Here is a 24,723-nt window from a genome sequence, read left to right as displayed (position 1 = left end):
ACCAGCTGACAAAAAAAGATGGGGGGACACCACCCCTCCAGGATCTCTGGCAAAACCAGCCTGGAGAAAAATAGCTGCCTGGCCCCAAGCTCGAGTCCTCTCATCCCCTGGGCCTGAGAAATTTCCTTCAAGCTTTGTGGAGGCTGGGGATGTAGCCCTTGTCCCAGTGGTCCAGAAGCAATATTGATGGGAAGGTCCTGGAACCAATTTCTGAGCAACAGAGGCTCAGAATGTCTCCTGATGATCATGCTTCTGCGGGTTACCTTTTCCCATAAGTCCTCCTCCTGTGTTGGGTGCTCCTCCATTTGCTGAGGTGCCGTTTCTTCCTCCTTCTCTTCCTGATTCTCTCTCAAGAGAACTTCATGGATTCTGCCCATGAAATCTTCACCTTCCTTTATAAGCTAGAGTGTGGACAAGCATGCCTCAAGTCCAGGCATCTCCTCCTCCTGTAGGACTACCAACTTAGAAGAAAATATTGGATTTATTCTAGTGTCCTTTCCCCACTGATGGACCTGATGGCGCCTGGTTTTTTTGGCCACCGTGTGACACAGTGTTGGACTGGATGGGCCACTGGCCTGATCCAACATTTCTCTTATGTTCTTATGTACCCCGCCCTACTCTCTGAATCTCAGAGTCTCAGAGCAGTTTACAATCTCCTTTACCTCCTCTCCCCACAACAGACACCCTGTGAAGTAGGTGGGGCTGAGAGAGCTCTCCCAGAAGCTGCCCTTTCAAGGACAGCTCTGTGAGAGTTATGACTGAGCCAAGGCTATTCCAGCAGCTGCAAGTGGAGGAGTGGGGAATCAAACCCGGTTCTCCCAGATAAGACTCCGCACACTTAACCACTACACCAAACTGGCTCTTGCTGCAAGTATAATTGCTTTTCCCTTCAGGTAAGAATATGAACATGCAACAGACTGCGTGTCACTGCCTCTGCTCCTTCACCAGCCATGCTGCTGCAATCCATTCCAAATTTGAAACCCAGTCCAAATTAGTTCTGTTTATCTTGTACCTCCCTGATAACTTCCCTGTCATGCTGCCTCCCAAGACTGCTTGTGAAGAACTACTCACCTTCCTACAGGGCCTCCAGACGGCGAGCACCAGGGCAACAACAGCTCTTAGAGCTCTCACCCATCAGCTTGCATCAAAGGCTTGTGCCTCTGGTGAGGTGGAGCCTTACACAGTAGACGTGTCACTCAGCAGAGGGCAGGGCCAGCAGACAATCAAGTTATACCCAGGCGACACAGACAAATAGGAGCCACACTTATTCAAACAGGCACCACTCTCCAACAAGTATATACACCAAAACACTCTCAAAGACTGCTCTCCCGCAGATAATAAATCACCTCAGCAATTAAAGAAAGGCAAATAAAGAAACACTCCCTTCTCCAGCAGCCCAGGGAAATGCTGCTCACCGCTTTGGGGACAGTCAACATTTTTTCTCCAGGCCAGTTTTGTCAGGGATCCAGGAGATTTTTAATATTATTATTTTATCATCTTCTGGCCATGGAGCAGATGTCACTGGGGTGTGTGTAGGGAGAGGTATTTGTGAATGTCCTCCATTGTGCATGGGGGTTGGGCTAGATCAGTGGCCCCAACCTTTTTGGCATCAGGGACCAGTTTCGTGAAAGATAATTTTTCCACGGACTGGGGAGGGAGGCAATGGTTTCAGGATGATACAGTTGTGCACTTTATTTCTATTATTACACTGAAATATATAATGAAATGATTATACAACTTATGGTCCGGTTGCTAACAGGCCACGGACTAGTACTGGTCCATGGCCCAGGGGTTGGAGACCCTAGAGGGCCCTTCTTCCATCTCTGATTCTCTGATTATCCTGCTGCTTCTCCGAGCCCAGATGAGTTAGGTCATTGAAAAATTGTATTTGGCAGTTGAGAGCCCACTGAACCTGTCACAGGACTTGAAATGACTAACTCCCCACCCCACTCCTGCGCAGTATCCTTCACTTTCAGACAGATAGCCGGGCTCTGCCTACACCTTACAGCTTTGTGAAAAGGGCAAAGGGCCTGCCTTCCTGCTAGTGTTGCAGTCTGGAACTCTTTCTGAATAGAAATCTCCTCTATAGGTTGTGGCCCTCTTTGTCTTGTCTTCAAGCTGGAACATTTTGCCTTTTGACACTGGACTTGGAGCTTCAGAAGGGAAGCCCAGGGTTGTCCTGTTCCAAGCAGAGTTTTGATGTGGCAAGTTACATGCTTAACTGTTTGTCTTCTAGCCCAACCAGCTGTAGCTGCACCAAAGACGTGGAAGAAACCAAAAGATCGGAGCCAAGCCGCTGAGGAGGAGGAGGAGGTGGAGGCTGAGGCCGAGGCTGAGATGAGGGTGAGATATGATCTTGAAGGGCTGTCCTATAGAGGATGGTGTGGAATTGTTTTCTGTGGCGCGGAAGGTAGGACCAGAACCAATGGGTTGAAATTAAATCAAGAGTTTCCGGCTCAACATTAGGAAGAACTTCCTGACCGTTAGAGCGATTCCTCAGTGGAACAGGCTTCCTCAGGAGTTGGTGGGCTCTCCTTCATTGGAGGTTTTTAAACAGAGGCCAGATGACCATCTGACAGCAATGAAGATCCTGTAAATTTAGGGGGAGGTGTTTGTGAGTCTCCTGCATTGTGCAGGGGGTTGGACTAGATGACCCTAGAGGTCCCTTCCAACTCTTATGATTCTAGGGTCAGGGGCAATCCGGTCCATAAAGCCAAAACTGTCCACTTCCAGAGGGACTTCCTTAGTCAGAGGTGCCCCAGGACTCCTCCCCCACTCCGTGTCTTGTTTCTCCTCAGCGTGGACATTTGCTGAGGGGGCTGCATGCACCCAGGACTGGGGGGAGCGGGGGGCTTTGGAGGTCTCTCACCCAAGTGTGTGGAATAGGAATGGGCTTGTCCTGTGATTCTTTGGGCTTTTGTAGGGACCATGTGCAGCAGATGCTGTCACTGTCCAGTAGACCTCATGAAGTATTTTCTGTCATGCCTTTTCCATACCTCAGAGTTCCACCTTTCTGAAGTTGAGTTGAGTGATTACTTTGGGACAGAGGAAGGGTTAATTGTGGGCTTGCTTTCTGCTCCAGACCCAAGTGGAAGAGGAGTGCAGGGGGGACCGAAGGCTGGAGGAATCTGAACAAGAGACAATGAGTCAGGAGGGAGACTCCCCCCCCTTTGACCTTCAGACAGCAAAGGCCTTGGAAGAGAATGGCGAGCAGGAAGGCGGGGAACCCATCCGCAATGGGGCTGACAATGCTTTGGAGGGAGAAGGAGGCGACAGGCAGGCAAGCTGCCTTGAGAGTACAAGCGAAGCCCCAGCTTGCCAGTATAAGCCAGGTGAGTTTCCACCCAGCTCCTCCTGCCCTGGTTTCAGAGAGCAAAGTTAGTGTCCCTTTTTTGTGAAAAAAAGGATTGGGGGGGGGGGGGGCGGGCTGTTTGAGGTAGATTCACCAAATGTTCAGCATAGCTTCTGGTGCCTCTACCCTCCCACCAGGTATCAGTAAGATTGAACCAGGGGCTCCAATTTTATGGGCCCCCAAAGAAGGTGGCTCCATCCTCACCAGTGGGGGGAAACCAGCAAAAAAGCAGGGACTGATGTCAAGTCAGAGAGTCTCTGCAGTAGAACCTGAAGGAGGGCATTTCTGGAGTACCAGTGCCAGCTCAACAAATCCAAGCAAGGGTTTTTTCCCAAGCCTAGCATAGCCAGTGCATGTACAGAGTACCGAGTAGTACCAGTGCAATGTACTAGTAGTGCCCAGCAAACCCAGTGGAGAAGGGGGGCACCTTCTTTGGGCACTCTGTGCATTGCCGGATTCTGCTGGGCACTCTGGAACTCCCCCCCCCACACTTTCTTGGATTTGTTTGGCTGACATTGCTCCAGTGGCACTGGTTCTGCTGGGCGCTCTGTGCTGTGCTTGCACCCCCCCCCCCCCCCGCGCTTGCTTGGATGTGTTGAACTTGCTTTGCCATGGTGGCAAAGGTTCTTTTGGACTCTGCACATGCACGGTTCTGGGCTTGGAACTCCCCCCCCACACACACACACGCACTTCAGTTTCTACTGAAGAGACACTCTGGTTTGACATCAGTCCTTCTATATTTTAATTTTTTTGCTGTTTTTCCCCATCAATATTGGAAGTAATAGAGGATGGGGCACCATCTTGGGAGGCCCATAGAATTGGACCCCCTTGGCCAGTCTTTTTGAAACCTGGGAGGTGTTTTGAGGAGAGGCACCAGAAGCTATGCTGAAATTTTTGTACCTCTACCTAAAAAAGGCCCCCACCCAGTCTCTTGGATACCCCCAGATGGATTCCCTATTTACTATAATGGTTTAATCATATAATGTAATATAACATACGATAATGCAATTTCCGAAACAAACCCAAATCGAAATGCCATACCAGTATGTGAATTCAGGTTGGAGGCAGATCTAGAATTTTTTAATTTCCAATATATATATATGTATCTTTAAAAATCACAATGTGTGTGTGTTGTGTGTGCGCACTCCCCAAGATTTGATCTTTCTGTTGTGGAAACTTTTATCCTACTCTTACTTTTAAAAAAAGCTCATAGTGGAGCGCTCTCCCACACACCCACTTGGATCATGAGAGAGAGACTGAAACTAATCCAGGATCACTAGAGGACCATTGTGGCTGAGTGGAAATGTGGATCCAGCCTTATACCCAGCAGACTAGAGTGGTTCCCCCCAGTGGCAGGCAGGGTGGGTGGCACAGGCCAAGGGGAAGGCTTCCGTGTGTTCGGGGAGGATGCAGGCATTGCAAGGAGGGTTCCCACCTAAGGCCTTCTCTGTGTCACTACAGAGCAGTGGAAGCCCCTGGACACAGAAGGGAAGAAGCAGTATGACCGAGAATTCCTCCTGGATTTTCAGTTCATGCCTGCCTGCATCCAGAAGCCAGAGGGGCTGCCACCCATCAGCGACGTGGTTCTTGACAAGGTGAGGGGCCCTGGAGGGAGGTGGGAGGTGGTTGTTAGGAGGGGAGAGGAGGGGGAGTGAAGAGCAGAGCCTGCCTGGCATGGCCTGGTGAAGAGGGCTGTGGAGACCAGATTGGGGGTGGGGTGGATCTTTGGGACTCAAGAGTTCACTCCCAAGAATTCACAAGAGGTGCTTTGGGAGCCCTCTCTCCCCCGCTTTTCAGGTATCGAGGAGCAGGTCTGCTCTTGGCCTGTTTTGTCTTCCAGTGTTTCTGAAATCCAAGGTGTGGCTCAGTGAGGCAGGGCTCCCTGCTGATGGAGCTGCAGCTGTAGTGAGCTTTGCAAGCTGCTCCAGTGGGAACTTGAGGGTCAGTTCTGCACAGTGCTCTGAAGGGGCTGCGCATGGTGACCTGTTTGCTTTCCTCCCCATTCCAGATCAATCAGCCAAAGCTGTCTCTTCGGACTTTGGATCCTCGCATCTTGGCCCGGGGTCCAGATTTCACACCAGCGTTTGCTGATTTTGGAAGACAGATCCCTGGTGGACGGGCAACAGCAGTAAGTGTGAGTCTTTGGTGGTGTCTTTTCTGCCAGGAGCCCCCTTCCCCACTGCTGTCACTGTTCCTCTGCTGCAGTGAAGAGTTCCAAAAGCAGGAGGCAGGGAGAGGGACTCTTTGTTCGCTTTCCTCCCTCCCTCCTGTCCCTTTATCATCAGTTGCTGGTTTCTGTCTCTTCTTCCCTGGTTGGCTGTTCCTTGCCTTGCCTTCCTGTAATTTCCCCATCTCCTGTTCTGCCTTGGCTGTGATTGGCTGAAGAGTAGTGTCCTCCCCTCCTGAGGGAACTGGCAGAGGTATGCAGGTGTGGGAGGCCTGACTGGAGCCTGCCCAGAGCATTGGAGGCTTTGAAGAGGAGGTTGCTTGGAGTAAAAAGCCCGGGTTCTGTGGGATTTCTGTCTGTTGCAAGACCCGCCATTGGCCCTGCCTGAGCCTGGGGGCGTGCCCTCAAAGGCATCCAAAGCCAACCCCCCTCCCTGCTTTTGTCTCTCTCCAGGCCTGCAAAGTGCAGCCCCCAGCTGGACTCCAGCCTCTTGCTCGGTGTGGCACCCCAGCCTGCCCTTTGCTGGTCTCCTCTCACCCACCACTGCGGAACCTGCCGATAGGGGTAAGCCACCCTCTCCCCCCTCCCCCTCTTTCTGCCCAGGTTTCTCCTCCCCTGTCCGTCCGTCCGTCCTTCCTCCCTTCCTCCCGAGAAAGAGAGGAGCCCGAGGCACATGCCTGTGATGGCCCCAGCCGCTCGCCTTGCCTTGTACCTTCTCTTGGCAGTCTCTTCAGTGGTGGGTGGGACATCCCCAGCAGAGGGCGAGCTGGAACTGTGTGGCCTGAGCTGGATCCGCCCGGGGCTGCCCTTTGTAGTCCTGTGGAGAGAGAGGGGGAGATCAGGTAAGTCTTGCTTGGCCCCTTCGCTCTCGCTCCAACGCGCATTCAGTGCCGAGTGTACGTTTTCTCCTTGTGTTGCTGAATGGCAGCTTCTTCCATTGTGTTTTGTGAAAGTAACAGCATTTCACTAACCTTGGTTTCCTGAAAACAATTACCTGGGCCCTGAGGCAAAACACCGGCAGTGTCTGAGTAGCCGAGTGTGATGCAGCAGGAGCCAACAGAAGGGAACTAGGAGGAAGCTGTGGGTAGAAGGAGAGCCACCAACTCTGTGCCTCGGGTTTCCCCCCAGGAGGGAGGGGGCTTGCTGTGCCTCCTGGTCTGCTCTGCAGGCCCCCTGCTAGCTGGAGAGAGCTTAGAAGGGGGCTGGTTGCTGGCTGCTTCCTCTCCAGCTAGATGTGGTCCCTGTGCTGTTGAGTCGGCTCCTTCTGCCAGTGCAGCAGCAAGGGAAGTTGGGTTGCTAAAGAAGTTGGAGAAAGAGAGGTCATTTGGCAGCATCTCATGGTGATGTTGTGGCAGTAAAGTTCTGTCATGATGCTTGGCCATCGGGGGGCAGCCTCTGGAGTGGAAGAATGAGTGGATGAGGGCTTCCTCCCCTCCCTCAGTCCTGGCTGGTGAGCACCTTTTGTTTCCTGGAAACCAGCGGGAAACAAGTGACTGATGAAGGAGCAGGATTTCTGCTGCTGGTGTCCCAGGGTCCAGTTTAGCATCACTGCTGTCCCCATGGCATGACTGCGTTGGCCCCTCCCAGGGCACACCGTTGTGCCTCTTCTCTTTGGAGGAAAAGGGTTCCACCAGAGCTGGCTGTGCACAGTTCAGTTGCTGCTGAGAGGGTCTGGCATCCTTCTGCCATCGTCGTCAGGGCAGCCAAAGAAAGAGCCTGCAGTCACTTAGAGGCTGAAGGAAGTGTTGTGGGAGTCACGTGAGCAAAAATTCTACTTTGTGAGCTGCTGCATCAATGAATGTGCTCTGGGGCCATCCTTCCTGAGCTGAGACAAAAAGGTGTGAGCTGGAGGCTAAAAATTGAGCTAGCTCACACTCAGCTTAGAGGGAGCACTGGTTGTAGGTCACTCTTTGCAGACCCCATGTGAGTGAGTGTTCATGTGAGCTTGTGAGGCTTGGTGCCGGTGGGTAGACTGGTTTGGCATCAGGATCCACTCCCATGGTGCATGCTTGCTTTACTCTTCAAGCGTCTTGCCAAATCCTTCAGATGAATTTGGACACTGTCCATGGTGAGGCAGGATGTGGTCTCTGTAAGGAGGAGGGTGTTCTCTCCGGATCCACTGTGCAAGTTGTCTGTGCTGGCTAAGAGCCTTGAAGTGCCTGCTCAGTGGACGAAGTGCTCAGCGGTGCCTGGCATGAGGGGGTGTGATGATGGCGCAGCGTCCCTCCCAAGGAAGAGCTGCATGCTGCTGTTTGCAGTGGCAGCAGCCATTCTGGGGGACATCGGAAGGACTCCCCTGTTTTTTGCACATGGAAGGGAAAGAGGGAGATGGAGGACTGGGGGGGGGGGCTTCACCTCTTTCTCGAACATGAGGATGCCTTTGGGTAGGATGGCAGCATGGTGCTTTTAACTTGCTTGAGCATTTTAGCTGGATTGTGTGAGGAAAACCATCATGCCATTGCTCGTGGTTCAGTTATCCTCCCGCTCTTTTACCAAAAAGGATAGAGGCCATCAGCAGTATTTTAAAAACAAGCCCTTCATGCCAACGCGTGGCCTCTCCTAGATTTCAGGAGTGCAGCCAGAGACCCTCGCCCTTCCTGCACACACCCCCATCAGACCCCGCTTGCAAAGTTCCTGGCAGGCTGCGTGAAGCATGTGGTGTTGTCATGTGTCAGTGTTTTAAGGGAATGTAATATTGGGGGGGGCGATTTTTGTCTTAGCTGTTGAATGTTGGGCCACGGAGATCTCAGCCAGGTCAGAGGCGAGAGCCCCGAAAGATCATCACTGTTTGTGTCAAAGAGGATGTCCACCTGAAGAAAGCCGAGAATGCCTGGAAGCCGAGCCTGAAGCGAGAGACGCAGGTGGAAGACCCTGAGAGCATCAAGACGCAGGTGAGGCAAGGCTGGGGAGGGCTCTGGGGATGCTGGGATACCAGACAACCTACTACCTCTTCTTGAGTATTTCTGCTTTTGCTTTTGAAAGAAGAAAACAGAGATGTCGTGTGCAGAGGGTCCTTCGCAGGTGTTTTGCTGTGTCTGACTGTCTCTTCCTCTGTCTTTGCCTGAAATGGCAGCCCCTGTGGGTGGAGCCATTTGGATGGTTTCTTTGGGGGAGGGTGGGATTCACCCTGGGCTGCTGGCCTGCACAACCAACACGCACATAGGTGGAGGGTACTGTAAGCTGCGTTGTGGCAGTTTTTCCACATTTCTCTCCAAGTCTCACCACATATTTGGGGCTTTTCTCTTGCACTTGCTTTTCCCTTTGCTTCAGGAGCTGTTCCGCAAAGTTCGAAGTATCTTAAACAAGCTGACCCCCCAGATGTTCAATCAGCTAATGAAGCAAGTGACCGATCTGACTGTGGACACTGAGGAAAGGCTGAAAGGCGTCATTGACCTGGTGTTTGAGAAGGCCATTGATGAGCCCAGCTTCTCGGTGGCCTATGCAAACATGTGTCGATGTCTTGTCACGGTAAGGGAGGGGAGGGGAGGATTCCTTGACTCATGGAGAAGGGCAGGGAGTAGTTAAGTGAAGCTCAGCAGGTGTGGATGTGGCAGAGGAGGATCTAAATTGGAAAGAGGGGCCACGGCTCAGTGGCAGAGCCTCTGCTTGGCTTGCGGAAGGTCCCAGATTCAGTCCCCAGCAGCCTCCAGTTAAAAGGAGCAGGCAGCAAGTGATGTGAAAGACCTTCCCCGAGACCCTGGAGAGCTGCTGCCACTGACCTTGATGGAACCCAAAGGGAGTGGGGGGGGGGTCTGATTCAGGCAGGGGCTTTGTTTTGCTATGGAGATTGGTACGTGCGTGCAATTGTTAATAATTTGTTAACCCACTTATACAACCCACTTTTTGATGATAGACCCACAAAGTGTTTTTTGTTTAAAGTTGTGAAAACTTTCCACCCCTCCCATTCCAATGGTGTTCCCCCTCCCCTCCCCCCCCCCATTGCTGAGGACATGCTGTGTCCCTTTTGCTAACTGGCAGTACATTTAGGTGCAGGCATATATTCAGGCAAGGTGTATGTTTTGCAAACCTTCCAAGCAAGATGGAGGGCACAGGCAAGAAGAGAATGAACAAACAGAAGGTGGAATCCTCATGAGTGGCATATCACTGGGCGCTAAAAGTCTTCCCCAAATGAAATAAATTGTGTGTGTTTTAATGCTAAGACAGAGAAATGGTGGCAAGTCCCTTTTCTCTTCTTCTTCAGTAACTGAAGAGAGGCCTCAGATCTTGTTGCCTGCTGAGAGATTGATTTTTGTTGATTGCCTCCAAAGCACGTCATGCTTACAGGCAATTGATGGTGTTTTTCATGGTGAAAGCAGGCTGAGCGAGTAGCTTTCTTTCTTTCTTTCTTTCTTTCTTTCTTTCTTTCTTTCTTTCTTTCTTTCTTTCTTTCTTTCTTTCTTTCTTTCTTTCTTTCTTTCTTTCTTTCTTTCTTTCTTTCTTTCTTTCTTTCTTCTTCCCATTTATATCCCGCCCTCTCCGCAAGCGGACTCAGGGCGGCTGTCTTTGAACCCAGTGCTGGCCTTCTAGCCATTGAATCTAGTGGTTGGTTTCCTGGGAGGTGCAGAGCAGTGAGGGTCCCCAGCAAATCCTCATGGCAGGATCTGTGCTGTGGAACGGGAGGGGAGGGGAGGGCTGGCTGTGTGGGCCTCTGGTTTGGGGTCGTGGTTAGGAGCAGTGGAGAAGTGGGCTTGATTCTCCCCCCTCCTCCACAGGCAGCCAGCTGGGTGACTGTGGGTCAGTCACAGTTCTCTCTGATCTAACTCCGCCTCACCTACCTCAAAAGGTGTCTGTTGTGGGGAGAAGAAGGGAAGGAGATTGGAAGCTGCTCTGAGATTCCGAGGGAAGGGCAGGGTGTAAATTCAGCTTTCTTCCTCCCTCTGAAAGAACTGAGGGCAGCAAGTAGGTAAATTTAAAGTGAGGCAGGAATGAGAGAGAGAGCTGCACTCTGGAAATGGTGTTCTCTGGTGATGAGGGCAAGGACTGGTGTGTCATGTTGCACTTCCCTTTTTTTTTCTGGGACTTGTGTTGGGCATAGCTGAAAGTGCCGATGGCAGAAAAGCCTGGAAACACTGTGAACTTCCGCAAGTTGCTGCTGAATCGCTGCCAAAAGGAATTTGAAAAGGACAAAGCTGATGATGATGTCTTTGAGAAGAAGCAGAAAGAACTGGAAGCTGCTAACACAGTAAATCTTCCACAGCGTTCTTTCCATAGCAAGTCTGTGTGTGTGTGAGCTCGGCTGGTGGGAACTGGATGTGCCACATGTTGCTGAATTTGAAGAGGGTGGTTTGTGTTTGGCTGATTTTAGAAAGAAGAGAGTGGGTTAGTGGGGCAGAGGAGTTCTGCCGGTCTTCCCTGGGCTGGCTGTGTTGGCCCCTCTTCCACATTCCGCTAGCATGGACTTTAATCTTGATTCCCTGCTCTTCCTTCATATCCCCTTGGGTCAGTCACAAGTTCTTGAAAGAGCTCTCTCAGCTCCACCCATCTCACAGGCCTCTAAGCTGAGTTGGTGTGAGCTAGCTCACTCATTTTTTGGTCTTAGCTCAGGAAAAATGGCCCCAGAGGAGACTAATTTATGCAGTAATTCACAACGTTGATGCCAGTAGCTCACAAAGTAGAATTTTTGCTCACAAGACTCCCCAGCCTAGAGGGAGTCTTGGCCTCAGGGTGTTTGTTGCGGGGAGAGGAAGGGAAGGAGACTGTAAGTCACTCTGAATCCATTCTCCTCCGGCTCCCTCTCTTCCCCTTTCCTGTCCTGCAGCCAGAGGAGAGGACACGGCTGCATGATGAGCTGGAGGAGGCCAAGGACAAGGCGCGCCGGCGCTCCATTGGCAACATCAAGTTCATCGGGGAGCTCTTCAAACTGAAGATGTTGACGGAGGCCATCATGCACGACTGCGTGGTGAAGCTGCTGAAGAACCACGACGAGGAGTCCTTGGAGTGCCTCTGCCGCCTCTTGACCACCATTGGCAAAGACTTGGACTTTGAGAAAGCCAAGGTGGGAGGGGCCTGCAGTTGGGACGGGGGGGGGGGCTTTGCCCCATTAAGCAGGCAGGCTGTCTTCACATCCGGGGGGAGTGGACAGGTTTCACTCCCTACTCCCTCTGCTGGCCCCCAACAAACTTGGCCAGGGTTTTTCTAGACCTGGATAGAGGGTGGCGCTTCCATGGCCAGGTTGCTCGCTCTTCCAGAGGCTTGGTTTTCCCCTAGAGGCTCTTCCTCCTCTTTGCTCTTCACTAAGGAAGTTAAATTGTTCCTCAACAGTCATGGTTTCCCACTCCTTTTTTGGCACCAGGGGCAGAGCACCCACTCTGCTGTCTGCCTGAGATTGTGAGGGCATCTCTTTGTCTTCCAGCCTCGAATGGATCAGTATTTCAACCAAATGGAAAAGATAGTGAAAGAGAGGAAAACTTCATCTAGGATCCGGTTCATGCTTCAAGACGTCATAGACCTCAGGCAGGTACGTATTTCATGGAGGGATGTGACCAGAAAGGGTCTGAAAAGCAGGCTGGTAGATCTGAGCTCTTGCCAAAGGACAGGCATGGTTTTGTCAGTGGCTCACACCTGGCATTTGATCACAAGCAATGCATCATGGAGTAGTTCTTCCCTCAGCGTCTTGACTCACATCCTGTGTCTTCACGGTGCTGCCAGCATCAGCCATGAGTGGGCTTGCCTGCATGAGGAATGTCTCATTAGCCTCCACCTCCTCAGGGCTTGTTTCCTCTTCCGTAGTGTAACTGGGTATCGCGGAGGGCAGATCAAGGCCCCAAGACAATAGAGCAGATTCATAAAGAAGCAAAAATTGAGGAGCAAGAGGAGCAACGGAAGGTCCAGCAGTTGATGACCAAAGATAAGAGAAGGCCTGGTAAGTCCCAGCACTGCTGCACCTTGCCCTTTCCTGCTGCGAGGTTCTTGAGTGGAGCATCCACAAGTGCACTCTGCACCTCATGCCTTGGCAGTGCCAGTGATGCTCTGCTGGAGAAGGGTCTCATCGGTGGTGGTGACGCACCTTTGGATGTTTGGAACCAAACAGGCTGAAGCCATCGTGGGTAGAGGGATGCATAGCACTTCACCTGAAATCACCTTTGAAAACTTGTTAGCAGAGGCTCTCAAACTGGGAGGGGAGCTATTTCTGAGCTTCCGTCATTGGCAGTTATGAGAGATGGTTTGTGTCTTTGTTTCTCTGCAGGTGTCCAGAGGGTGGAGGAGGGTGGCTGGAACACTGTGCAAGGGGCAAAAAATAGCCGTGTTCTGGACCCCACAAAGTTCCTTAAAATCACCAAGGTGTGTATTCAGGAGGAGGCCTGCCAAAAACCGCATGGCTGATCTTGCCTCTGTGTTCTTTGCTCCTCCTACCCTGGAAGCTATTTTCATTGTATGCTTGATTGCTTGGTACGGCCCTTGGGGGGACCTGATGGACTGGAGAAGTCCTTGCAGAGTGGGCAGCTCCCTTCGGCTTCCCACCAAAGAGACACTGGCCTCCCCCCCCCCCTCTGCAGCCAAAGCAAACTCTCCCGTGTTGTGTTCTCCTGTGTCTTGCAGCCCACAATAGATGAGAAGATCCAGCTTGTGCCTAAAGCCCAGTTGGGCAGCTGGGGAAAAGGCAGCAGCGGTGGAGCAAAGGTCAGCGAGATCGGTAAGCATGGAACCCCCTTTCCTCTCTGCTCCATGGCTCAGCGCTCAGACTCCACAAGGGAAGCCCTGAGTTCCCACGCTGGTCAATAGTCAAGTCACAATTGTGCTCCCAAAGTGACTGGACCAGCCAGGTTCATTGGCCAAATTCCAGGACCTGCATAATTGATGCCATTGGATTCAGGCTTCGTATGCATGTTTGTTCTACTGTTGTACTTTGTTCTTCTCTGGCCTGAACCCCCAAAACTTTATTCAGCCAATCCTATTGTATCTTGAGCTTCTGTCAGGCATTCCTTGCCTGCTTCTGAGGCTGTGCTCTCAGTCATAAGGACTGGACAGTGGCTTTGTGCCTTTGCTTTCTAAATGAAAACTCAGATTCATATGCTTAACTTGTCTCTCATAACATAAACCAGTCTCAGTTTGCTGTTATTAGCTGTAATGCCTCCATAACCCTTCTGTACTTCATCGGGCAGGTCTTTAATCTTTCCCCAGTTAGCCGAAGTGTCTGAGTGCTCTGCTCTTTCTTCCCCACTAACTGCAACTTTTAAATGGGGTTAAGAATCTTAATTGCTGGCATTGAAAGAAATAAACAACTGAGAGCTAAAGCCCCTCTGTTTGGGCATCATGTCATTCAGGTGCTCTATGAGCATGACAACTGGCCAAGTTTGTGCCTGCCATGACCTGCAAATCAATCGTGAGGTGGCTGGGTTCTGCTTTCTCTACACTGGTCTGGGATTATGAAACCCATGTGGCCCTGGCTGTAGCATTCCGTACTTTCGATGCCCTCCCCCTGCAAATTGGGGCTCCCTCCCTCCCAAATACTGCCAGGCTCCAAATAAACGCACGTCCCAGAGTCCAGGCGAGAAGGGGTGGAAGTGCTGCGCTCCAGAGCAGCAGCAGCAGCAGCAGCAGACGGCTCCAAATTCCATGAGATGGCTGTCACTCTCCCCAACATCCTCTTGCAGATTCCTTACGACCAAGTGCCCCTAGTTTGAACCGGTTCTCTGCACTGCAGCCTCCCGTGTCATCCGTGTCAGCTTCAGTCACCTCATCAGAGTTGGACTCTCGCAGGGCCTTAACTAGGTAAGCGGGGGCAGCCGGCTGCAGCTTCTCTGGCTTTTAAAGAAGGCTGTTGGTGCTGCCTCCAGAGAGATGAACTGGGGTGGGGGGAGATCATCCACTCATGCATGCCTTCCTCCCGTATAAGAAGAAGGCTTGACTAGGGACCATGCATGGCACTTCCCCCACTTGGGTTAAAAGAGGCCTCTCTGAGTGATGCTCTTCTGGTGAGCGCTGGATTTCTGTGCTCACTATTACTTCTCAGTAGACGTTGGTTTGTACAACTGTGCTGGCGGTTGTAAGATGTTTGCCTGCGAAATGTCTTTCTTCCTGCAGTCGCGGGAGCTCAGGCAGGGAGAAGAATGACAAGCTGCTGCCCTCTACTGTTGCCCGGCCCAGCGCCTTCTTGCGGGGCAGCAGCAGCAAAGAGCTCCTCCTGGACAGCCAGGCTCAAGAGGAACAGCGGAGGGAGATGCTGGAGACGGTGAAGCAGTTAACTGGTGGCCTGGAGAGTGACCGCAACAGCACAGAGACAGACAGGAACAAAGCCAAGGAAGTGGGTGAGTTTCCCCACAGAGTGGGCCGGCCGAGGACCTTCTGGCCCAGTTGGGAGCTCCAGCGAGTGAGCATGCTGCAAGGCTGGGCAGCAGCTGCCCCTTGCTGCCCTCTGCCCTCGTCTGCTCGTCTTCGATTTAGCTTTGGAACTGCTGCAGTGTCAGTCTTGGGGGAGGAGCCCTACAGAGGCAGGGACTACGGCTGCTCATTTCAGCCATCGGGCAGGATTCCTACTGGACTCATATTTCTGACGATTTTTTGGAAAGCAGAGAAGAATGTCTGAATGCGCTAAATGGCTGGCCTTCTTTCCGTTTATTCTGGGGAGGCCCCGTGTTTTTGCTGGGATCCCCCAGGGACTGTTCTTGGCCCTCTTCTGTTCTGTCACCACACTCCTCCCCCCATTAACATGATGAGGCCTCCTTTTGTTTCCTTCAGATATGTCTTGAAAACCTACTTCCCCCATGAAGTTTTGAGCCCAACGCATCTCTTTTGAAAGTATTCTAAACCCATGTGACCAGGGGGAGCCTCAAGTGCTTCCAGTGTCTATCAGTTAATCCTGCTGCTGCTGCTGCGGCCACGTGTTGGAGTTTAAAGAGAGCGTTTTGGAGCAGGGGCTGTGATGGGGCTAGAAGGATTCAGCTGATGGGAAATGATCCTGTTGTCAGGGAGACAGCTTTCTGCCTCCCACCTGTGCTGATTTTCTCTTTAACTGTCTCAAAAGCCAAGCCTGAAATCCCCACCTACCCTGCCCAAGACAACAAGCCTTCGCTGTCAGACGAGGAAGTGGAGAGAAAGTGCCGATCGATCATCGATGAATTCTTGCACATTAATGACTACAAGGCAAGTGGAACGGCTGGCGTTGGTGAGCTCCCCTAGTGCAGTCCTTGGGCAGGGAGGGGGTCCCTTTGCCCTCGGGGGGCTTTGTGGCCTGAGACGACCATCTGTCTGGAGGAGGAGGAGGAGGAGAAGGTGAGATGCACGGACCAGTGAGAAGCCCATGTTAACCCCTTGTGTTGCCTATGCAGGAAGCAATGCAGTGTGTGGAGGAGCTGAATGTGCCAGGCGTGCTGCCGGTCTTTGTGCAAGTAGGAGTGGAGTCCACCTTGGAGCGGAGTCAGATCACCAGAGATCACATGGGCCAGCTACTGTATCAGCTGGTGCAGTCAGAAAAGCTGAGCAAGGAGGAATTCTTCAAGGGGTTAGTATTCTGGTGGGGGAAGCAGGTCCACCCCAGGGTGTCCCCCTTCTCTTTACACATGGAAGCGAATGGTGTGTGGCTTTCTCCTGTAGGTTTGCAGACACCTTGGAGATGGCGGACGACATGGCTATCGATATCCCGCACATCTGGTTGTACTTGGCGGAACTAGTGACCCCCATGTTGAAAGAAGGAGGGATCTCTATGAGAGAACTTCTGACGTAAGCAGAACTTCTTCACCCAGAGGGTGATTAACACTTGGAATTCACTGCAACAGGAGGTGGTGGTGGCTATAGGCATAGCCAGCTTCAAGAGCGGATGGGATAAACATAAGGAGCAGTGGTCCATTAGTGGCTATTAGCCACAGGGTATAGATGGTACTCTCTGTCTGGGGCAGTGATGCTCTGTATTCTGGGTGCTTGGGAGGGGGGGCCACAGTGGAAGGGCTTCTAGTGATGGATCTCCTGATGGAGCCTAGGTTTTGTTGGCCGCTGTGTGACACAGTGTTGGACTGGATGGGCCATTGGCCTGATCCAGCATGGCTTCTCTTATGTCCTCCTCCGCTGGGGGTGGGGGCAAGGCCTGTCCCTTCACGCAATGGATGTGTCAGAAGAGCTGCCTGTGCGGGGGGGGGGGTGGGGTGGTTCAGGCTGCCTCGCCATTGTTAAGCAAAGCAGGAAGGGCTGCTTGGGGGGCAGGTGGTGGCAGCCAGCAGGAGAGGCTTTGCAGCTCCTGAGTCAAGCTGTCCAGGACATGCATCCAGAAGTCCTTTGTGGGGCTTCTCCACAGTCTTGGTAAAGCCAGTGCTTGTTGCTGTTCCATTGCAGAGAATTTAGCAAGCCGTTGCTTCCAGTGGGAAGAGCTGGAATCTTACTTTCCGAAATACTGCACCTTCTATGCAAACAAATGGTGAGTGTGCCAGGTGGGACCTGGGAAGGAGGCGGGACTGAGGCAAAGCCAAGGCTTCCTTGGGTCCAACTTGTAAGCAGAACGTCGGTTTTTCAGAAATGGTTTTGAAGTCTGCCTGGGCTGCTCATCTCAGCAGTCCCACAGCCCCTCCACCTCTTGCAAGCCCTCTCCTCTCAGATGGGCCTGGCGTTGTAGCCTGAGCAGTCTTTCCCCCTCTTGGCTTGGCTAACACAGCCAAGTGTCCCACATGGCCCAGCAGGTGCCAGAGCCTCCTTGTGGGGGGGGGCAGTGGCACAGTTGCTACCGTGAATGGAGCTGACTCCCCCTCCCCACCCCCCACCCTGGGTCACCTCAGGAGCAGCTTGATGGGTTCCTGCATCTCCCCCCCCCCCCCCCGGCCAGCCGATGAGGATGCTTGTTTTGTGTTCTAGAGCCATAAGAAAGTGGCAGCCTTGTGGAGGGAGGCTGACCTCAGCTGGAGAGACTTCTTACCCGAAGGTGAAGATGTCCATGCCTTCCTCTCGGAGCAGGTGCGTTCGGATCTGGTCTCTGAGCTGCGCCAGCATGCTCACTGGGCAAAGCATTCTGGGTATAAGAAAGTAACAGATTCCATGAATGGGGGCTTTGACTTGACTTATGGAAAGGCCTCTCTCTCTCTCCATCTTCTCTCTCACCCTTGGCTTCCAAGGCTGGTAACAGCAACAAGAGAATGAGATATTTTAATACAGCATTATAAGTGGTAAAAGGCCAGCTGAAAAACACCCTGCAGCAGCAGCAGCCGCCACCACCCAGGAGTATGCAGTAAAAAGCAAACTGAAGGATTGGGGTTGGGGCACAACTGTGCAAAGTTTCTTACAGCAGTGTAAATGACTTGGCCAGTTTCAGCCTGGCATCTAGGACTTGGCAGGATCAATGGCAGGGAGCCCCCACAGACCAGTGATGACCAGTGGGAGGAAACACAATGAAAAGAAGCTCTTGGGTGAAAGATCCCCGTGGGCCTTTAGAGGACCCTGGGCCCAGGGACATTTGGGCCTCACGTGAGGATAAGTGGTGAACAGGTGTTTCTTCATGTCTTGCTGAGGGGAGAGGTTGAGTGAGTCCAGCAAGGGAGAAATAGAAAACCATCTTGTTTTTGCCATTCTTCCTCCTCTCCCCTGCAGAAGTTGGACTTCACAGAAACTGACAGTTCCAGTTCCTCAGAAGCACTTTCCAAGAAAGAACTCTCTGCTGAAGAGCTGAACAGACAGCTGGAGAAACTCATTATGGAGGAGAAGGCGAACGACGAGCAGATCTTTGATTGGGTGGAGGTACAAGCTCCCTTTGCTGACTCTTATGGGAAGTGGCATGACCCAGCTCACCTCTGGCTCTGACCCCTTCTGCCAGTCTCTGACTCTGAATTAGCCTCTGTGAGTGGCCCCCGTCACCAGTTCTGTTTTCCAGGCTGGTGTCTTGCTGATGCAGTGATCCATGTGGCCTGCAGAGGGGCTGTCTCTAAGCCAGAAGTGCATCCTTGCATTCACTGCTCCACAGAGTCCTCTGATATCCTGGCATCTTTCTCAAGGCCCTGCTTGGATGACTGTGCTTGAACAGGAATGCTGTGGATGCAAGTGAGGGGGGAGGGGTCACTCTCCTGCTCCCTGAAGCTGCTGTGGAGCCAGCTTTCCCAGCCTCCCTGAGCAGCAGGCGCTCTCCTGTGGCCAGCCCGCTGTCCATGAATGAGGCTGTTAACGGACTTCTCACTCTTCATTTTAGGCAAATCTAGATGAGAACCAGATGAGTTCACCTACATTCCTTAGAGCTTTAATGACAGCAGTTTGTAAAGCAGCTATTATAGGTGAGTAGTACAGTGCTCACCCATAAAATTAATCTGCTTCAAAGATGAATTAAATCACTTTCTGTAACTCCCTGTGTGTGAAGACTGACACAGAGGGCCAGACTGGGCATTTGGGGAATCCCAGTCTGATGCAACTCTGGAAGCCCCACAAATGGAGGGAGGAGGGGTTTCAGCTGTCCGGTCACTTCTCTTGGGCCACAGTCCTAATCCAGATGGGCCACAGAGTGCTTGAAAGCTTTGTTTCCTGCAGATAACATTTGGTAGCCACGCGGTCAGAGTTGGGTTCCCCAAACCACCCCCTCTAGCGTCGCCCTGAGGCACAGGCCTGGTTCCTGCCCCAGAGGACTCTGGAGCTGGGGCTGCTCCTCCTCTCCTTCCTCCACAGGAAGTGAAGTCAAAGGAGAAGGAAAAAGGGACCGCTGGGCTCTTCACTCTATACAGCAGTTGCTGTTTTTCATCCAGACTTATTTGTTGGGAAGCATTAAGTGGTAATTTCCCCACAGCAGTTCTTGGTATTTGCTTTGCGGAAGGGGGAAATGCCTTGTAATTTCGCCTTCTGTTTGCAGTGGAATGTGTTTTTCTTGCTTCTTGTTTTCTGGTTCATTCAGCATACATAGACATCTTCTTGTGGCTGGCCAAGTATTTTGCTGGTGGAAAATGTGCTGTTGTCCATTTCAGCAGCTCAGTAAGGCTGAGAACTGATTCATGCATTTTTGGTATCAAAAATGTGCATCCGGATTGTTCTGATTCCTCATATTTGTCCCTGAAGTCAGGGTGGGGCGGCAGCCCCTTTCTCAGATCATCTTGTTTCTGTTGCATGGGCGGCCCAAACTCCTCATCTAAGAGGGTTTCATTCTTCTGCCGTTGCCCTGTTGGCCTGACCTGACCTGCCTCCTCGCAGCCTCAGGCTGATGCTTGGCTCTTCTTCTTTGTCTTTTCCAGCGGATAGTTCTAGCTTGCGAGTGGACACTGCTGTTGTCAAGCAGAGAGTGCCGATCTTACTGAAGTACCTAGACTCAGACACAGAGAAGGAACTACAAGCACTTTACGCACTACAAGCATCAATAGTAAAACTTGATCAGCCTCCTAGTAAGTGGGCCCCATGTTTGACTCTTGGCCTCTTGAATCAGCTTTGCTTGGCCTCTGGAATCAGCTTTGTGTAGTGTGGGCAGAAAACATCAGTCTTGAAGCAAGAAAATATTGGGTGAAACTATATACTTGGCTAGGCGCTCAAGACTCTTAAGATTCTTTGGTGTGAACTTATATCGCCTTTCTCCTGTATTCTTTATTATAATATCATTTTTATTGGAAATGTCAGCTTAAATAGATACTAACAAGAAGACTTACAACCATTAAAACATATTATTTAGATGCTGATTTAATGTAAAGAGATAATAACGTGACAATATCTGAATTTTAAGAAAGTATACTACATGCAGAAATTATAATAATATTGTTATCTGTAACTATAATTTTCTATTTCCCCATACCCATTCCCCTTAACTTTTTAGAAAACCAGTGAAACTTTCAAAAAATAGAAAACAGTCTTGCTGTTACGTGAGCATCTCTGGCTGTAGGGCTGACAGTACATTGACTTAAGTAGGTTCCAGTGGCACTTGTGTTGCATAATTCTGCTTCTGCTTGTCATAGAGAGAAAAAGAACTGCTGGAAATTTTCTTAAGCCCACCTGGCTTTGTAGACCCACCAGGTAGTGTCCTCACATTCTAAAAGGAAAAAGAATGTTGGTTCTCAGGATATCAGGAAAAGAATGCTGGTTCTCAGGATTCTGTGTCCAGAACTGGCAAAGTCTCCATCAGTAAAGGAAGACATCCCTGAGTGGGTTTTTCTATATGCAGGTTCTAAGGGCAGGGATGGAGAAATCCTGAGAGCACTGGTTCTGTTTGGCGAGGAGAACCCTCCCCCCTTTCCGTCTTTGGCTGAAAGTGTAATGTAGACCCTGTTCCTTTTGTGCTTTAATGTTAAGTAGAGATCATGGAAGTGCATGAAAAAGTAAATGATTTTTTAAAAACTCTCAGAAGAGTCATCCTTCCTCTTCCTGGTTCCAGTTTATTAAAGGAAGGGAAAGCTCTGGGCCATTCCTGCCACAAGCCACCGAATTGCCTGCAAAGGAGGATGTGGCCTTCCTGTCAGAGGCCTGCACTTCAGCTTCACAGAGTCAGCCTGTCCTGCTTGGAAGCCCTCGTTTCTGCCTCATTCAGACAACACCCGGGAGAGTAGATGATCTCTTAAGCCACAGTATTTGGCCAAGTTCTAGACAGCACACTTCTCTCTTTCTCTGATGTTGGGAGTCTGGCTTGTCACCTGTCCAGAAAGTCCAGATCACTGATAAATAAATACAGGACAGGGATGCCAGCATTGTTTAAACAAACCATTCAACTCTGCAGCTCCAGGAAGCTCTCTGAGATGACTTTTGAGGCAGCAGTTGGCTATCCTTCATGGAAGGCGCCAAAAATTTAGGCTGAATAACTTCACAAGGCGGGTTTCCTTTCAGCACATCTGCAGTTCTGCAAGCCACATTTTGAACTGAGCACATGAGCCATTGTGCCTGGTGGCTGAGTACTGCTTTGTGTGTAGACAGTCCCAGGTTTGTTCTCTAGCTTTTCCACTTTAAGAATCTCAGGCACTGTGGGTCAGAAAAGAATCACTGCAGATTGGAGAAGACACTCCTGAGCTAGATGGACCACTAGGCAGGCTCCTGTGTTCATGTGATGCTCTGTCAATAAATGCTGTTCAGAGGATGTTCTTCTCTTCCTACAGATTTGTTACGGATGTTTTTTGATTGCCTGTACGATGAGGAAGTGATATCAGAGGACGCCTTCTACAAATGGGAAAGCAGCAAAGACCCAGCAGAGCAGAATGGGAAAGGTGTAGCGCTTAAATCGGTCACAGCATTCTTCACATGGCTACGAGAAGCTGAAGAGGAGTCGGAGGATAATTAAAACTGAATACAAAACAAAAACAAAACAAAAAAACAAAAACAAAAACAATTTAAGTATTTTTTTAAAAAAAAGTTTCATGTCTTCGCCAATCACAGTGCAGCAAGGCCAATTCTCGCGCAGACCCCCCCCCCCCTTCTCCCACATATGCACGAGTGGGAGAGGAAAAAACCAGATCTAAATGCAACAGGCGATCATGGAGGATGAAAAAGTACTTGAAAATTCAAGTCCACTTCAAACCTGAGGGCAGGAGCACTAAACCAAAATACATCTATTATTTATAGAAAATATTTTCTGTTTTAATCTTTTTCCTTTTTAAACAAGGACTCATACTTTAAAAGAAACAAATCTGTTTAGGGAAAAAGTGAGAACTTTTAATTTATTATTTTAAGGACTGCAAATGTCAGTGTAATTTTTAAATTTGCAGTTTCTGTAACAAATTGTAAAATAGAGAAAAAAGCAGAGAAATAAATTTCCCTCCCCTTCAGATTCACCTGGGTTTTGTTTCAGAGCCCGGTAGCGGTGGGGGCCGAAGTGAGCTGGAGGAGGGGAATGGGCTGTGCAAAGTGGCCATCGGATCTTTCTGCCTGCCTCTCCGCTTGCTGCCACAACAATGCGTGACCTTGGAACTGAAGGAGCGTGTTTGAGAAACCAGCTGTGGACCAGACTGCTTGGAATACCTGGCTCAATGCAAACAAGTGCTACCCTGGAGAAAGAGGAATTAGTAGCAATCCTTTCAGAATCTCTAGCGCAACTTTAAGGCTTGTAAATACATAGAACAAATATTTAAAAAAGAAAGAAATTGACTCCATACTATTTCTTTTCACTTTCAAAATATAAAGAACAAAATAAAGACAAACCTTGCAAGTTTAAAAGGAAAGAAAAGTGGCTTCTCTTTTAACAGCAACGGGATGTGCTGCCCCCCTCCCTTCCAACGCGGACTTGCCTCCGTATGAGAAGGGGGGGAGGTCTCTTCCAGATAGGACCAGTTCCCATAGGAGCAGTGAGTAGAGGGAAAGGGGGTGGGGTGGGGGTTGCTGTATGCTACAGATTGGGTTTTGTGTCCATCTTTTGTGTCTCGCCAGAGAAACTGGAGGGTGTATTTCACAGTGCTCTCCACCTGTCTCTGCTGTGCTGAAGGGGTGAATCTGTCCCATTCCTCATTCCCCTTGTTCTGGGCCTTGGTTTTCCCTTCTAGGTGGAAGGAGATTGGTCATGCTGGGACTGATGGTTTGTGGGTGGGAGTTCCTGCATGGGAGGAGTGGGCTGCTGGGTGTATGTCCCAAGATACCTCCTCGATCAAGCTCTTCCCTCCGAAGACGGCTGTACAGAAGGACCTCCATGCAGACCCTCATCCCACCTCTGCAGCTGCCGAAGGGAGCACATCCTGCTTTGGAAAATGTCTCAGCTGTTAACAAAAACAGGAAGGAATGTGGCATTTGTGTTTGACATTTAAGGATTTATGAAATAGTGTTTTGATCACCAGGAACTGGAAATGGTGTCAAAATGCAGCTGAGCAGGGAGACAAGGGCACTTCGCTTGAAACCTGCTGGGCAATAAGGTGTTTTTGCTTCTGTAACAACCAAAAGTTGAGCACCATCTCCATTTTGTAGATGACAGGTCTCCTCCCATGGTCTCCCGTGGGGAAAGTGGGCAGCCTAGATCCGAGTTGGGGGTCTGCCACAGAAGCAAGAAGTGGGGGTTTCCAAGAACACAGAGGGAAAACACACTTCTCTTCTCAGCGAACAAGTTGGATTGTCACTCAGCACAAGCAGCTTTCCAAATCCTTTCCCACCTGCCAGACTTGGTTGAAGAAGGGCTCTGTGGAGGCCTGTCTTTCCTGCACCATTATGTTTGCAGTTGATTCCTGCCCTGGTTTTGTGTGGGCAAAGCAGGCCACCCTCTCCAAATGGTCACTGGGGAGGCTGCCGCACAAACCCCAGCTAAAACTGTACGAGGAGGAGGAGATTGGAATTATGCCCCCCCTGCTCATAGTGGTTTACAATCTTCCCTTCCCCTCCCCACAACAGACACCCTGTGAGGGAGGTGGGGCCAAGAGAGCTCTTTCCAGAATTGCTCTGGAGAGAACAGCTCTGAGAGAACTTGTGGGTGACTCAAGAAGGTCACCCAGCTGTGGCTGCATGAGGAGGAGGAAGAGGGGGGAATCAAACCTTGTTCTCTCAGATTAGAGTCCCCTGCTCTTAACCAGTACACCGAACTGGCTCTCGTGAGTGCCTAGTCAGAATAGCAGAAGCAAAAAAAAGGTTATTTGACATTGCCTCTATGAATTTCTTATTTTTTCACACCTAAGATTCCCTGCCCTTTGATTGCAGTTTTATTTTACCTGTGTATGAAGGTTGGTTCCTCTTTCTAAAACAACAGTCCAGTGTTCTGTTTTCACTTGAGAAGAGGACATCCTGTTACACTTGGGATGTTACGAAGCTGTATCCACTCCAGGAGGGAAAGTTTTTCACAAATTCAGCAGAAAGAACATACCACTTGTTGAAGAGTCCCATTGGACACATCAGCTGGAACGATGGAGTTGATCTGCCTAACAGATGCGGACACCAAAGCCCAAGTTTCTGCCTTGCAGATATCAGCATAAGAGGCTTTGGTGCTGACAGTCATGTTGTGGATGCTTTTCTCTTCTGTTGCCTCTGGTGCTTTAAGGCCTTGAGAAGAAGAGGCGCCATGTACAGCAATACGCCGTGCATCTTTCTCCCTTAACAGATGTGCGCCACAAACAGAGGACCCAATTTTCTGATCAGTTTGAGTTGCCTAATATAGAAATGCAAGGCCCTACAGAGATCAAGGGAATGCCAACCTTTTCTCTTAGATTGGCTTGGGATGAAAAGAAAGTAAGCAGTTCCATAGTCTGAAACACTGAAGCAAGAAGATAGAACTGGGTCAATACCAATGTTTCCCTCTAAGCTGCAGTCTTGTGAGCAAAAATTCTACTTTGTGAGCTACTGGCATTAAAGCTGTGAGTTACTGGAACTAAAGTTGTGAGCTCTGCATAAATTATTGTGCTCTGGGGTCATCCTTCCTGAGCTAAGACAAAAATGT

At 50.5% G+C, this 24,723-nt stretch overlaps 1 protein-coding gene across 1 annotated transcript in view; it reads left to right on the top strand.

Moving 5' to 3' along the window:
- The window catches only part of EIF4G3 (eukaryotic translation initiation factor 4 gamma 3), a 68,443-nt gene extending 45,901 nt beyond the window's left edge, over positions 1-22,542 (top strand). The window contains exons 14-37 of the mRNA XM_060259647.1: positions 2,237-2,343; positions 3,083-3,332; positions 4,814-4,947; positions 5,361-5,480; positions 5,973-6,083; positions 8,240-8,410; positions 8,790-8,987; positions 10,555-10,701; positions 11,278-11,514; positions 11,872-11,976; positions 12,249-12,381; positions 12,706-12,800; positions 13,059-13,152; positions 14,114-14,231; positions 14,544-14,767; positions 15,484-15,606; positions 15,792-15,960; positions 16,053-16,178; positions 16,785-16,866; positions 17,298-17,396; positions 18,027-18,173; positions 18,619-18,700; positions 19,643-19,789; positions 21,479-22,542. Of these exons, the coding sequence (XP_060115630.1) occupies positions 2,237-2,343; positions 3,083-3,332; positions 4,814-4,947; positions 5,361-5,480; positions 5,973-6,083; positions 8,240-8,410; positions 8,790-8,987; positions 10,555-10,701; positions 11,278-11,514; positions 11,872-11,976; positions 12,249-12,381; positions 12,706-12,800; positions 13,059-13,152; positions 14,114-14,231; positions 14,544-14,767; positions 15,484-15,606; positions 15,792-15,960; positions 16,053-16,178; positions 16,785-16,866; positions 17,298-17,396; positions 18,027-18,173; positions 18,619-18,700; positions 19,643-19,789; positions 21,479-21,660 (3,401 nt within the window). The 3' untranslated portion in view covers positions 21,661-22,542. The remainder of the gene's footprint in view (positions 1-2,236; positions 2,344-3,082; positions 3,333-4,813; positions 4,948-5,360; positions 5,481-5,972; positions 6,084-8,239; positions 8,411-8,789; positions 8,988-10,554; positions 10,702-11,277; positions 11,515-11,871; positions 11,977-12,248; positions 12,382-12,705; positions 12,801-13,058; positions 13,153-14,113; positions 14,232-14,543; positions 14,768-15,483; positions 15,607-15,791; positions 15,961-16,052; positions 16,179-16,784; positions 16,867-17,297; positions 17,397-18,026; positions 18,174-18,618; positions 18,701-19,642; positions 19,790-21,478) is intronic.
- Positions 22,543-24,723: the final 2,181 nt, after the last annotated feature.

Source organism: Heteronotia binoei, chromosome 18, assembly GCF_032191835.1.
Source record: "Heteronotia binoei isolate CCM8104 ecotype False Entrance Well chromosome 18, APGP_CSIRO_Hbin_v1, whole genome shotgun sequence".
NCBI classification, from domain to species: Eukaryota; Metazoa; Chordata; class Lepidosauria; order Squamata; family Gekkonidae; genus Heteronotia; species Heteronotia binoei.
Note: the sequence above shows the minus strand (reverse complement) of the source record. Positions and strands in the feature narration are given on the sequence as shown.